General features: G+C 44.4%; 1 protein-coding gene across 1 annotated transcript in view; it reads left to right on the top strand.

The window, feature by feature from the left end:
- ITPR2 (inositol 1,4,5-trisphosphate receptor type 2) overlaps window positions 1-15,708 on the top strand; it is a 1,380,003-nt gene that overhangs the window by 1,220,481 nt on the left and 143,814 nt on the right. Inside the window, 1 exon segment of the mRNA XM_029597493.1 lies at window positions 4,035-4,230. Within this exon segment, the coding sequence (XP_029453353.1) occupies window positions 4,035-4,230 (196 nt within the window).

The raw sequence follows: 15,708 nt of genomic DNA, 5'->3' as shown, positions 1-15,708 counted from the left end.
TATCATTCCATCATCATCTCATCGAAACGGCTGTTTTAGTGCAAAGAACTTTCTTCCCACGGTCTGAGTGCAGAAATTGTGCAAGTCTGAGTGCAGACCGTGGGAAGAAAGTTTTTTGCACTAAAACAGCCGTTTCGATGAGATGATGAGATGCTGATTTTTGTTTACAAATTAGTGTACTGGATTACACATTTGGTGTTGGTGGGTTATTTTGAGGTTAGTTACTTCATATTCATGAAACTTGTTACATTTAGAGGTTAATACTAACGCCCCATTCGGAGTTCCTCAAGGCTCCTCCTTATCGCCCACCCTGTTTAACATCTATATACTCCCTCTCTGCCATGTCCTCTCAAATCTAAATATTAAGTTCTATATATATGCCGACGACGTACAAATTTTAATCCCCATATCCAGGTCACTGGACTCAACACTCAAATTATGGAACTCCCATTTACAAACAATCAACCACCACCTTTCAAGCATTAACCTGGTGCTCAACACTTCCAAGACTGAACTACTGCTAATCACCCCAGAAGGCAGTCCCTTTCATAACCAGCTGCATCCTAACATACAAATATCCCACGCCCGAGATCTTGGAGTTATAATAGATAGTCATTTGAACTTAAAGCAGTTCATAAAACATACAACAAGGGAGTGCTTCTACAAGCTACAAGTACTCAAAAATCTCAAACCGCTCCTATTCCATTACGATTTCAGATCTGTCCTTCAAGCCATTCTTTTCTCCAAGATAGACTACTGCAACTCCATCTTGCAAGGTCTGCCGACTTCTACTTTAAAACCTCTCCAGTTGCTCCAAAATGCAGCAGTGAGAATTTTAACAAATACTAATCGGAGAGCGCATATCTCCCCTATCCTAAAAGATCTTCACTGGCTCCCAGTAAACTTCAGGATCCTTCATAAATCACTGACAATTATCCACAAAAATATTCACCATCAGACTCCATTAGATCTTTCACACCCTCTCAAATTGCACTCGACGACCAGACCCTTAAGAGATGCCTACAAGGGATCCCTACATGTTCCCCCAATCAAAATTGTACACCACTCAAACATCAGAGACAGGACATTCTCTATCACAGGACCCTCCATCTGGAACGCCATACCTCCGGACCTCAGGCAGGAATCCTGTCTACTAACTTTCAAAAAGAAACTAAAGACATGGCTGTTCTGCCGAGCCTTCCCAGCCACTAGCCCAACAGCCTGATTTAGAATTATCATATCGCTTATGTAAATAAACAAACACTATCTTGCTCACAAGTCATCATGAGGCCCCTGCCTCCCTCCCATACTCCATTGTATATAGTAATTTATTGTATATAGTAATTTATCTTTCGTTCTCCCCCTCTTTTTTTCCTTCTCCCAGTTAAGGCAACCTTGTTATAATGTAACTTTTATGCTCCTTCAAAATGTCACTTGTTGAACTGTTGGTTATAGTTCTGCTTAGTTCGATGTAAACCGAGTTGATTTGATCTGTATCAAGAAAGTCGGTATATAAAAGCCTTAAATAAATAAATAAATAAATAAATAAATAAATAAATAAATAAATAATATTAAAAAAGGCTTGTCCAGCTAAGTTCAAGACTTAGCTAGACAAGCCCTCTGTTTTGAATATCCCTCTAAGCTTATTGGTTATGTTTTAGCCATGTAGGTCACTATACGGCTAAAACTTAGCCTTATAAAAAAGGGGCAGAATGTGGGTGTTCTGAGGCATGGTTTACATTTACCTGGATAGCTCTGAATATCACCACTAGCCAGGTAAATTTCTCCAGCTAACTTGGTTGGCAAAAAAGTAATTCTAAAGTTGACTGAAGAACTGCTTCCCTACCACAATAAAAATAAAACACAAGCGGCTGTGCAACCGCAGTCTACACCACTTCAACTTGATATCCAGAATAAAAAGAATGAAGCCTGACAGTAGCTCTGCTCCCTCCTAGTGCCCCAATTAAAAAAGGAAGTAGACTGTCAGCAGCCCCTTTCCCTCCCAATGCCTCCAATGAAAAATAATGCAGCCTGTCATCAGCCCCGCTTCCTCCCGATGCCGCCAATATATAAGAAAGCATCCTGCCAATAGCCCAATCCTTCCCCCCAATTCTACATCTAAACTGATCCTCTCTCCCACACACCCTAACCCACAAAAGTCTACAATTAAGCCAGTGGGAGAAGGAGAGGTTCTGCCCTCCTCTCGCTGGTTTCAATATTAACTGCCAGTACGCCAGAGAACAGTATCGGCATTTAATATGCATTTATTCATTTCACTGGGGGGTGAAAATTGGTTTGATTTGTTCTTTCACTGACTGGCCTCAAATTAGCCAATATCTTCCTCGAGCAATTTGAGGAAGGCCTACACTCAGCCATGCGACGCTGGGTACACCAACTCTCTAAGGTTACCTTGGAGTCCACTGTAGAGATGGCAGATGCCTTTTATCAAGCCCAGCTAGCAACAGAGCATTCTGTTATGCAATAAAATGACCAGCGTTGAATTAAAAGAGCCATGCAGGGGAAGCTAAGCATCCAGAGAGGGGACAAGCAACAAATCTGAACCTTCATGTTTTCAATGTGGACAATGAGACCACATCACTAAGGACTGTTTTTACAAAGAGAGCAGGTTACTAGATGTCAGCCTAGTAGCTTGGCCCACACAGGGAGCTCGAGATCACAGGAGCAAAGTAATCCGTCCTGAGGAAGGCCCGGCCCCGAAGTTAAACCCTCAACTATGCTCACTGTAGGGAGAAAGCACACACTGCCCAATCCTGTCCCTGGCAGGAAGATGAGGAGTGGGAGCATAGATTAACAGAGACTCCAAGTTGTAACCTGGAGGAAGACTCGCAACCTAGACTAAGCGACAGTGGAAGTTGAGGAGTTCCACACACAAGCCCTGCTGGACTCAGGGAGTCTAAGTACTCTGCTCCGGAGAGACCTAGCCAAGAAAATGTCAATCGATGATAAGAAAACAATAAGCCTTACCTGTTTCATAATGCCTCATCTCCTGTACCTCATGGTGCTTGGAAAGGACTACCCAGAATTTGAGACACTCTAGAACCATCTCATGATTAGTTTGAATCCTCCAAACTGTATTGAACTGTCTTGTAAGCAGACCTCTCCATGCAAAGATGCAAGTTTATACCACAAGCAGCCTAGGAAGGTGAAGCCCCAAAGGAAGTGGCGAAGAAAGCACCTCAATCAGCTACAAGCATTAGGGACACAGAGAGAAGGTAGGAAGCCATTTTACATTGAGAACTGTAAGTTAAGGTATGCAAGATAAACAACCTTTTGTGCTATACTTTTCTGTTATTGCAAATAAAGTTTGCAAATAAAGCCAGAGTCTGCCTCCATCTGTCCTGGCTGTTTCCCCAAACCATAACCCTTCCCAGATACAAGGGGCTTCCTGTGAAGGTACGCAATGAAATTCTTAATTATCCATGATGTTGAAGGGGGGGAAATACTGTTCAGCTGTGCTGACTATACTATTTTGTCTTATCTGTGAGAAACTATGTTGGCCTAAATGTTTCTAGAAGCTCTTAGGTGAGTTGAGGAAGGAGCAGATAGGGTAGGGAAGTGCAGCAAGGATTTGGGAAGGAACTTAAAAAAACTACTGCCTAATTCAGGTAAGGAATCCTGACATATTTTGTTCTCTTTTCTTTGGGTTAATGAGTTGTGCGCAATTTAAGATTAATAGAAAATGTCACCTGTTTATTCTGTATATTTGATGTATGTCCAGAAATAATGTTTTGTTAAGCAGATTGAGCATTCTGTTTACTTGCTTGTTTAATACAGAAGTTTAGACATAACATTTCTACAAGCTTGCAGACCTGCACATACTTGGTATTTTGAAAATTTGGGAGCTGGTAGCACTGCAGGTACTTCTGTACCAGTGGACTTTGCAGATGTTTTACTATTAAACTTCACCTATTATATTCTAACATTTCTTAAAGCGTATTTGTATACGGTGGGATAATTACATGCCTTTCTTGTAGTACTGTAAATAAAATCACTTAATCTTGTATTTCTTTCAGTTGTTTGACCTGGTATACAGAGAAGAGACTTTGTTAAATGTTATTAAAAGTGTAACACGAAATGGTCGCTCCATTATTTTGACGGCAGTACTAGCACTTATTCTGGTATACCTATTCTCTATTATTGGATTCCTCTTCTTGAAAGATGACTTTACCATGGAAGTGGACAGACTGAAAACTAGAACACCAGATATAGGTATGTTATTTATTATAAACTTATCTCTTTATGAAAAATATATAAATATAATTGCTAAGTAGATTATGCCAGAGATTAAGGGGTAGATTTTAAAAGGAACACACGAATCCATGTACACGCAGTTTCCGTAGCATGGGGGGGTAAATTTTAGTAAATTTTATTTAACGAGTTTTATATACCGTCATTCGAAAACGTCAAAATAACGCCATCATAACGGTTTACGTGCAGCTACTCAATTGAGCCTTCCCAAATTCCCTCCCAGGCCAATTAAGGAGCAGGCTGGGAGGGAACTTCCCTACCCTCTTACCTCCCCTCTCCACTCCAACCCCTAATCCCTACCTAGCTACCAAAAATATTTTATTTTTCTACTTACTGCTTCTCCCGAGCAGAAGTAGTTTGCGCTCCGGCCGCCTACTGGCGCACGCTTCCCCGGGACAGCAGCTAATGGCCGCTGTCCCGGCTAGCCTCCCTCCCACCTCACCAAGAACACGTCCCCAACCTGCCCCTTTTTCAGGGCCTGGCACTTGTATGCATATCAGGACTTGCACACGTGGCTGGGTCCATTTGAAAATGTGCGCGGTGCATGCAAGGCCTGGCCACGTGCATAATTCCCGATTTTTACATGTGCAGCCCTTTAAATATTTGCCCTTAAATGTACAATTTCCTAGCATGTAGCAGATGGACTCAGGGCCAATGGTTGCTGCAAGCTGTACAACAGCTGATCGACCTGGAATGGAATGCCCCGGAGGCCAGTTTCAAGGGAGGTCGGGCCCTAGAAGCCTTATATCCACTGGAACCCTCAGCCAAAGATCTCCTGGTGTTTCCCAAAGTGAACCCCATGGTCTGCACAGTCACAAAGTGCACCACCATTTTTAATGGTTTAAGTTGTATGATTTTGTGTGGCAGTATATTGTTGAGCTGTATTACTTTTTGGTGTGCATGGTTTGAAATTATATGTTTTTTGCCATTTCAATGTATCCATAGATCTATTAATAAAAATAGTCATTGCAGACAAATCATAGTTTTCTACAAATTACTTTGTGCTGATACAAATTAGAACACCTGCAATAAGCAGAAGATGTGGATGGTTAATGCCAATGGCAAATCTGTTAAGTCAACACTCATAAATAAAGTTTGAGTCTCTGAAACAAAGATGACAGGCAGGACATACAATACAATAGCTTTACTATACTTTGTACCTTCATTTTATCCTAAAGAATGAATTCATTTATAAACGTTCCTAACCACGAGATTTGACACCATATTTAGCTGTTCTATATTAGCAGTAAGCAGGGACACTGGTTTCCCATGATGCTACAATGAGGGCTGCAAAATCTAGTCCTTGTCATAGAATTGACTTGCCCACTTCAAAGGTTTTAATCAGTAAATAGTTCACTTTCCACAGAAAAAGGAAGAGCAGATTCTGGGATTAACCCCATTTCTTCCAAATATCTTTTAAATAAATGCAAACCAGAAATATTTGCTAATCCAGGGAAATAGGGTGCATGTTACTGTTTTTCCAAATTTTCAGATTTTTCCATCCTGCATTTAAGAGCTATATTGTCCTTAAGAGTATCTCACAGTTTTTATAATCAAGCAACTTCTTAGAGCCAGAACCTCGTTTATGCTTAATTCTTTCATGATCTTAAAAGTAACGTCATGTTGTAGTACTATATTTGTCAAACTGATAGATTCCAATCTAGAGATAGCTAGATCTTTTTCCTGGGTGGTAACTCCTAACATGAAGCCTAACATTGTGTAATTACAGCATGGGTTATTTTTCCCTATATGCATCACTTTGCACTTGTCCACATTAAATTTCATCTGACATTTCAACACAATCTTCCAGTCTCACAAGATCCTCCTGCAATTTATTACAATGCACCTGTGATTTAGATCCTCTGATTAATTTTGTGTCACCTGCATCACCCCTTTCCAAATCATTTATAAATTTCTTTAAAAACACTGGTGTTGCGGGAGCACTAGGGAGCTTTCCCGATTCGGAGGAGAGAGTGTGCCCTTGGACTGTGGCATGTTCCCAGAGGAAGGACTCCGGAAGTGCGCTGAGGCAGGCGAGACGCATCCGAGCACAGCCGGACAGACTAGAGACTCGGAACCCTGACCTCTGACGAACTCAAACGCGTCGGAAGAGACCCAGCAATGCAATGCTGGTCTCTGGGGTAGACCTCCAGCCACTCAATTGCCATTTCGGACCCGCCACCTGGACATGGCAGGTGTGACAGGACAGACAGAGGTCAAGTATAGACGATGGCACTGGAACAAGGATGAGACATAGGCACTTGGAGACTTGGACAAGACAAGGCACTTGGAAGAGACAAGGCACTTGGAAACTTGGGCAGGCACTGCCCCTCAGGGCACCCTACACAGCCCCCCTTGGGCTGGTCATGGACCACCCTGTACCACTGCTCACCCTACACAACTTGAAGAGGCTGGACACGGACCACGTGGAGAGCAGGATAAGTGCAGGACTCAAGCTCAGGATGAAGGAGGGATCCGGGCAGCACTTCAAAGAAGGATCCAACTGGAACAGTACCCCAATGACCGGAAACAGACACCGAAACAGATACGGATTTACTCCCAGGATGGTCATCTAGAGGCGTGGTCCAGCGGGTGAGGCTAGGCTTGAAACCCTGAGCTAGGAATGAGAGGATCAGGGACCACTGGAACAGACGTACAAGGACAACTGGAGATGGGTATCAGAGAACTGGAACATCTGAAGGCAGGGACATCTGAAGGCAGGAACATCCAAAGACAGGAACATTAGGAACATCTGAAGATGAGGACGCGGGATCCGACGAGAGACCAGGAACCATGGATGAAGACAAGGGAATTCCCACGAAGAACAAAGAACCTTGAAGGAGCAAAGATGGACCTCGGAGCCTCCTGCAATGAAGAGCTGATAAAACAAGGAATACAGGAGCAGCCTGACTCCTTGTGAAGGCGACGAGGGACTGGCGAAGAGCCCTTTTATAGGGCTGAAGAGGAGATGGCTAGATGAGATCATTAGGTGAAGCCACGGGGCTTTTCCAGCCGTGGGCCCTTTTAATACTCAGGAGAGGCATGGCTGCATGCCTAGAGAGATGCAGGACCATGGACAGTGGCGGTGGCATCCATGCTGTGAATATCAGGCCGGAGGCAGCACTAGGCCGCGAAACAAGACCTAGATGTCGGCGGTTCCATGCCACGGAGGAAGAAGCAGGTCGGGTGTCCTGCCACAAAGGCTGGCAATGGCGACAGCTCCACCCGCCACAGAATGAAGGGGGTGGCGGCACTCCTGCCGCATGAGAAGGATGTTGGAGGAAGAGATGGCAGTGGTGGCGGCGGCTCTGTCCGCCATGAAGAACAAGCGGCGGTGCTCAGGCCACACCGGAGTCAGCAGCACTGGCAGCAGCCTCCAGGCCGCAAGGAAGGAGTGACAGTGGCGACCTCCAGGACGCAAAGCAGGAACGTCAGCAGCAGTAGGCTGCATGAAAGGTGAGAGGGCCGCAAGCAGCATTGCAACAACTGGTCCAAGTACAGGTCTCTGAAGGCCTCCACTGTTTACCTCTCTACACTGAGAAAACTGACCATTTAATTCTATTCTCTGTTTCTTGTCTTAATCAGTTTGCAATCTATAGAAGTACATTGCCTCATATCCCATGACTTTAATTTTCTTAGAAGCCTCTCAGAGGGGACTTTGTGCTATACACTCCCATCTTACTTTTTAGACTTCTGGGATGGGCATACAGACATTACAAAGCATGTTTTTGTTGGTGTTAACAACCTGCTTATCAGTTGATAGGGATAATTTGGAAGCTTTTAACTCAGGTGGTTCTTTACCTATAGGCATATGGACAAATGTTGCTTTTATTGGAATCTCTCTGTTGGGATGCCCTAACTCTTCTGTTTCATTAGCATCCTTTGAAGTTACCTCCCTCTGAACCATGCACTGCTGAACGACTGTCGGCTTTCCCCTTTGTTCTAATTTAAAAGTTGCTCTTATCTTCTTTTTAAAAGTTAGCGCCAGCAGCCTGCTTCCACTCTGGTTAAGGTGAAGCCTGTCCTTTCAGAAAAGACTCTGCCTTCCCCAAAAGGTTTCCCAGTTTCATACAAAACTGAATCCCTCTTCCCTACACCATTGTCTCTTCCACGCATTGAGACTCTGGAGCTATGCGTGTCTCTGGGGACCTGTGCGTGGAACAGGCAGTATTTCAGAGAATGCTACCCTGGAAGTTCTAGATTTTAGCTTTCTACCTAAAAGACTAAATTTGGCATCCAGAATCTCCATCCCACACCTTCCTATGTCTTTGGTGCCTACATATATCACGACAGTCGGCTTCTCCCCAGCACTATAAAAAAAAATCATATCTTGGTGAGTTCTGCCTCCTTCGCACCAGGCAAGCAAGTTACCAGGTGAACCTCACATCTACCAGCTACCCAGCTATCTACATTCTTAATAATTGAATCACCAACTAAGATGGCTGAATTAACTCTTCTCTCCTGGGCAGAGGCACTGGGAGACTCGTTCTCGGTGCGAGAGGACAGTGCATCATTTGGAGAGCAGGTACTTGTTACAGGATTACTTCCTACTACAACAGGGTGATGATCTCCGACCCAGAGACCTTCCTCCTCCAAGGCAGCACCAGGGCTGCCAGACTGGAATTGGGACTTGGCTACTATATCCTTGAAGATCTCATCTTATACCTCTGTTCTGCCTCAGCTCCTCCAGGTCTACCATTCTAGTCTCCAATGATCGGACATTCTCTGAGAGCCAGGTGTTCTTTACACTGGGTGCACACATACAACTTCTTACTAATGGGTGAAAAATCATATATGTGACACTTGATGCCAAAGACAGGAAGGACCCCTCGTTGCTGCTAGACTGCTAACTTCATCTTAATTTTATTGAGTAATTAGTTAAGCTTAGGTTGCTAAGGGAATAGGAATGTTTAAATTAGAGTCCTATAAATTTATTGCTATGTTCCTTGTTAATCTGGTAATTAAACTACTCATAAGGGCTGGGGCAATCCTGTTTCTTAGATAAAAGCCTAATTGATTTTTAATCTGATAGTGTCTATTTCCTATAAATCAAAAGACGAGCTAGTGGTAGTAGGGTGGGAAAGATAGACATTAGGGGGCGGATTTTAAGAGCCCTGCTCGCCTAAATCCGCCTAAATCCGGGCGGATTTAGGCGAGCAGGGCCCTGCGCGCCGGTGCGCCTATTTTACATAGGCCTACCAGCGCGCGCAGAGCCCCGGGACTCGCGTAAGTCCCGGGGTTTTCTGAGGGGGGCGTGTCGGGGGCATGTCGGGGGCGGGCCCGGTCGGCGCGGCGTTTTGGGGGCGTGTCTGCAGCGTTTTGGGGACGGGCCCGGGGGCGTGGTTACGGCCCGGGGCGGTCCAGGGGCATGGCCGCGCCCTCCGTACCCGCCCCCAGGTCGCATCCCGGCGCGCGGGGATTTACGTCTCCCTCCGGGAGGCGTAAATCCCCCGACAAAGGTAAGGGGGGGGGTTTAGACAGGGCCGGGTGGGTGGGTTAGGTAGGGGAAGGGAGGGGAAGGTGAGGGGAGGGCAAAAGAAAGTTCCCTCCGAGGCCGCTCCGATTTCGGAGCGGCCTCGGAGGGAACGGGGGTAGGCTGCGCGGCTCGGCGCGCGCCGGCTATACGGAATCGATAGTCTTTTGGAGAAGAAGTGATATAGTGGGGTATATTCATTAGTGAGTGAGTGCCGACAAAGGTAAGGGGGGGGTTTAGACAGGGCCGGGTGGGTGGGTTAGGTAGGGGAAGGGAGGGGAAGGTGAGGGGAGGGCAAAAGAAAGTTCCCTCCGAGGCCGCTCCGATTTCGGAGCGGCCTCGGAGGGAACGGGGGTAGGCTGCGCGGCTCGGCGCGCGCCGGCTATACGGAATCGATAGTCTTGCGTGCGCCGATCCAGGATTTTAGCGGCTACGCGCGTATCTACTAAAATCCCGCGTACTTTTGCTGGCGCCTGATGCGCCAGCAAAAGTACGCCAAATTGCGCGGTTTGAAAATCTACCCCTAGGATTACTTACCTTAGCTCGGTTTTTATTATAGGCACTCACTCACTAATGAATATACCCCACTATATCACTTCTTCTCCAAAATTTTAAGTCCTAAAATTTCCCATAGCAATACTCACTGATCCTCTTCTGCCACCAGCAAGATGATCTTCTCCTCTCAATGCTCCCAAAGAGATAGTAGAAAAGAACTTACCTAGCTTCCTGGTCTTCTTGTTTAATCAAAAGGCACATACACAAACACTTGAAAAAACTCACCTAACTGCTTAGTCTTTTTTATATACATATATTTTTTTTTATATATACATATATTATTATTATTATTATTTTAATTAGGCACACACAAACACACACACTAAAAGAAATGACTTTTCCTGGCTTTTAGTCAAGGCATACATACTTGAAGTCAGTATATCCCACAATTGTACCACTCCCCAAACTTTTAAATATCAATATTACACTTCTAGCAATACTTACCAGTCTTTTTCAGTTACCAGCAAAATCTGCTTGAGGGTTACTTATCTCTGTGCCTGCACTGCATCTTGAACTTCAAGGAAATTAGAACTAACAAACCCCTTTGATGTTTCACATGTCAATTAGTTTGCCAATGACCCTCTACTGTTGTTCCTGTGTAACAGCTTTTCACCTACTCTGCTGTTCTTCCCATGTGACAACTTTTCATCTACTTAAGTCAATCACCAATCTCTAATAACTTTTCACATACTTGGAGTGAAGAAGTCTAGTGGTTAAAGTAGTAGACCATGAACCAGGGAAACCAGCGTTCAAATCCCACTGCTGTTTCTTGTGACCCAGGCAAGTCACATTACCCTTCTTTTCCTCAGGTATAAACTTAGAGGTCAATATTCAAAAGCCCATTTAGATGGATAATTCACAAGTTATACAGCATATTTAGCCTCTTATCTTCATAAATTATAGCTAGATAACTGCTTCAGAGCAGGTCTAAAGTTATCCATCACCTTACAAACTTTCCCGGTTTCATTTAAAAACTTTCCAGTGGTACCCCGGCTTTCATCTCCCCTCCCTGGTCACACCAGAAAGTGTCTTTCCCCACCCCCACCCCAAGAATCCTCTATCCCCCCCCCCCCCCCCCCCCCCCCCGATGACCCGAACAGATCCCTGCCGGGAGCAAAGATCTTACCCACTTCCAGCAGCTTCTGATAGACAGCGCTGGAAGCGTAAACTGCTCTGTTAACCTTAGCCAGAAAACTTGTCCACTAAACAGACTACTGAATATTGGCCTCTTACATTGTAAGCCATCTGGAAATAGGGAAATATCTACAGTACCTGAATATGATAAAATTTGAAGTGCCAAAAAGCAGAATATAAAAAAAATCTAAATAAAATAAAAAAACAATCAGTTAATCACCATTCTCTAACATCTTTCAAAGCAACTAACCTATCTTTTTCTAGCTTTTAGTTCTTATTTATTTATTTTATTTTATTTACAAATATTTATATACCGTCCTTCCACATAGATCAAGGTGGTTTAGAATAAATAACGTTCATAATATATAAAACATTAAAACAAAATTCTTATAAGGTACACACATATAATCATATAAGAAGCTTAAAGAGAGTAAAATAAAATTTTAAAAATAATAATATATAAAAACATAAGAAATTGCCATACTGGGTAAGACTAAGGGTCCATCAAGCCCAGCATCCTGTTTCCAACAGTCGCCAAACCAGGTTACACATACCCAAACACTAAGTAAATCCCATGCTACTGATGCCAGTAATAGCAGAGGCTATTCCCTAATGTCCTAGTAAATACCATAAACTCTGGTAATCATAAAATTACCATAAATTTTTATTACCATATGATTACCATAAATATGGTAATCATAAAATTACCATAAATAGTAAAGACATGTCCTAGTAAATACCATAAACTCTGTAAATGTACCCTGTCAAATTTCGATTAACATATTCTGTTAAATTTCCTATCACTTTTCTCTGCTCCTAGTTGTACTTTTCCCTGTTTTATTGTAACTGTAATTGTTTTCGTTCAGCACCTTTTATTTATTTCGTTCACTGTAACTTTTATCACTCCCCCTGTTTATTGTAAACCGGCATGATGTGATACTCTCACAAATGCCGGTATAGAAAAAACTAAAATAAATAAATAATAATAAAAAAGAAGTCACCTTGATTAATAGCAGTTAATGGACTTCTCCTCCAAGAACTTATCCAAACCTTTATTTAAACCCAGCTACACTAATTGCACTAACCACATCCTCTGGCAACAAATTCCAGAGCTTAATTGTGTGTTGAGTGAAAAGAATTTTCTCCGATTTGTTTTAAATGTGCTACTTGCTCACTGCATGGAATGCCCCCCTAGTCCATCTATTATCTGAAAGAGTAAATAACCAACTATCATATCCCCCCACTCAGCTGTCTTGTCTCCAAGCTGATCAGCCCTAACCTCTTTAGCCTTTCCTCATAGGGGAGCTGTTCTATCCCCTTTATCGTTTTGGTCACCCTTCTCTGTACCTTCTCCAGTGCAACTATATCTTTTTTGAGATGCGGAGACCAGGACTATACACAGTACTCAAGGTGTGGTCTCACCATGGAGCGATACAGAGGCATTATGACATTTCCATTTTATTCAACACATGGGGACAGATTTTCAAAGGGGTACACGCGTACCCTCCGAAAACCTGCCCCAAACTCCCCCTGCACGCGCCGAGCCTAAGCCCCGGGACGTGTGTAAGTCTCGGGGCTTTCCTGGGGGGCGTGTCGCGGCAGCGCGTCATGCGGGGGCGGGGCCGCGGGCGTGGTTCCGGCCCAGGGCGTGGCCGAGGCCTCCAAAACTGCTCCCGGGCCGGGGAATCGCGCAGCCGGCGTGCGCAAGTTCTTTTAAAACAAAGGTGGGGGGAGGTTTAGATAGGGCCTGGGGGGGGTGGGTTAGGTAGGGGAAGGGAGGGGAAGGTTCGGGGGGGTGGAAGGAAAGTTCCCTCCAAGGCCACTCTGATTTCGGAGCGGCCTTGGAGGGAACGGAGGCAGGCTGCGCGGCTCGGCGCATGCAGGCTGCCGATTTTGCACAGCTTGCGCGCTCCAACCCTGGATTTTAAAGGATACGCATGGCTACGCATGTATCTATTAAAATCCGGCGTACCCCTGTTTACGCCTGGTGCGTGAACAAAAGTACGCGCCGGCGTAGTTTTTTAAAATCTACCCCATAATGACTGCTTATGAATTCTTCAACATTTTGTCATACTGTTATTCAGGTATTACAGGGACGACAGGCAGTTAGTTAGCAGTAAAAGCATTTTGTGAAATCATGACATAGACTTAATTTTTCAGGCATTTTGTTCCACAATCTGGGGCCTGCAACCGAGATTTATTTATTTTATTTATTTATTTAAAAGTTTTTTATACCACCCATACAAATATAGGTCTAAGCGTTTTACAATATTAACATACATAATTAAAGGAATAATATGACAAGGCAAAAATAAGTTAGGAAACAATAGAAAAACACATAAATTAAAATTGACAAGGATTTACAATATTTAAGTCATAGTTAAAAATTGTTTCACAAGAAGATAGTATTAAAGGAAAATAAACCTACAAGAATTACCAATTTATGGGAGCTTGTGTAAAAAGGAATATGGAGAATGAGAGGTATTATGGTTGAAGTTCGTTGAAGACAGAGGAGCATAGGTGAGTTTTTATGACCTTTTTGAATTCTTTTGTGTTGGTCAAGACCCTATGGTAGGATTATAAATTAGCCCGTTATTAGATGATCTCAGTGTTCTTTGAGAGACATATAAATGTAAGGCTATACCAATCCAGTTTATGCCTTTGTTGTTAATAATCTTATTGATCAGAGTTAAGACCTTATATTTTACACGAAACTGAACTGGGAACCAATGAAGAATGATCAGTGTCTGAGTGATGTGATCAAATCTATTACAATCTGTTAACACATGTGCTGCTGCGTTTTGCAGCAGTTGTAAAGATCGTAATGAACTACCAGGTAATCCTATTAATAAAGAGTTACAATAATCAATTTTGGTAAAAATGAGTGTTTGAAGAAAAATCCAAAAATCATCCACTTCTAATAATGGTTTTAATCTTTTTAGAACTTGATGTGTGAAATAGCGAGATTTAATTGTAGATTTGGTGTGTTTCGTTATTGACAAATTGAGTTTAACTCCTACATCACATGCATCAGTGGTAATGGTAATTATAGAACCATTAAGATTGACTTTAGGCAGTGGTTCAATCACTATCTTCCTAGATAAATAGATTATGTCAGTTTTATTAGCATTTAGTGCCAATTTCATGTTTGATAATCAAAGGTACACACTCAAATAGTAGGGGAAAAAAATACATATATATTATTACCTAGCTCAAAAGGCACACACACAAACACTAGAAAAGAACATAAAGAACTCTAGCTCCATAGTCTTTCTTTTAATATTTATTTATTGTTTTATTTTGTAAGGGTCTGTCTGTGTTCTACTATGTGACAGAGGTGAGGTATTCTGCTACTGTGTAGTTTCTTTGGAGGGATCTATAGCAGCCTGTCTTGTTCTGTTTTCATAATAGGTGTATTGATGTTTTAGGGCACTGTTGCATTTCCATAGGTAGGGTTCTTTCTGTTTGGGTGCTAGCATTTAGTGCATTTTTGGTGTGAGAGGATTATCTACCTTATAAATGGGCTTTTTAAACAGATTTGTTTCCAAGCAGTTTGCATCCAGCTCCCCCATCAAATCTACATTCTATCTACCTTATAAATGGGCTCTGACCGACGGCCCGCAAATGCGCAGTAGAGAGCAGCTCTACCGCGCATGTGCGGGCGAGCACGTCGGTCAGAGCCGTGCGTGCCCGAAAAAAAAAAATGGCGGTGGGGCCGCAGGAGCGGCGGCGGCCGCGAAGCAGGAGCGGGAGGAGAAGCAGCCGCATGCGCGCGCGGGAGTGACACCCCCCCCCCCCCCCCGAGATCTGCCGGCAGGAGCGGGAGGAGAAGCAGCGGCGCGCACACGCGGGAGTGACACCCCCCCCCGAGATCTGCCGGCAGGAGCGGGAGGACAAGCAGCGGCGCGCACGCGCGGGAGTGACACCCCCCCCCAGATCTGCCGGCAGGAGCGGGAGGACAAGCAGCGGCGCGCACGCGCGGGAGTGACACCCCCCCCGAGATCTGCCGGCAGGAGCGGGAGGACAAGCAGCGGCGCCGCGCGCGCGGGAGTGACACCCCCCCCCGAGATCTGCCGGCAGGAGCGGGAGGACAAGCAGCGGCGCCGCGCGCGCGGGAGTGACACCCCCCCCCCCCCCCCGAGATCTGCCGGTTGTGGATGATCTTAAAGGAGATGGGGAGTGCCTGAGGAGAGGGAGGGGAAGGGGAGAGGGAGGTGAGAGGGAGGGAAGGTGAGAGAGAGGGAGAGGGAGGTGTGAGAGAGAGAGAGGGGGGGGGT

This window comes from Rhinatrema bivittatum, chromosome 4 (assembly GCF_901001135.1).
Source record: "Rhinatrema bivittatum chromosome 4, aRhiBiv1.1, whole genome shotgun sequence".
In the NCBI taxonomy this organism is placed as follows: domain Eukaryota; kingdom Metazoa; phylum Chordata; class Amphibia; order Gymnophiona; family Rhinatrematidae; genus Rhinatrema; species Rhinatrema bivittatum.
The sequence above is the reverse complement of the archived record's forward strand: the minus strand, read 5'-3'. Positions and strand labels throughout refer to the sequence as shown.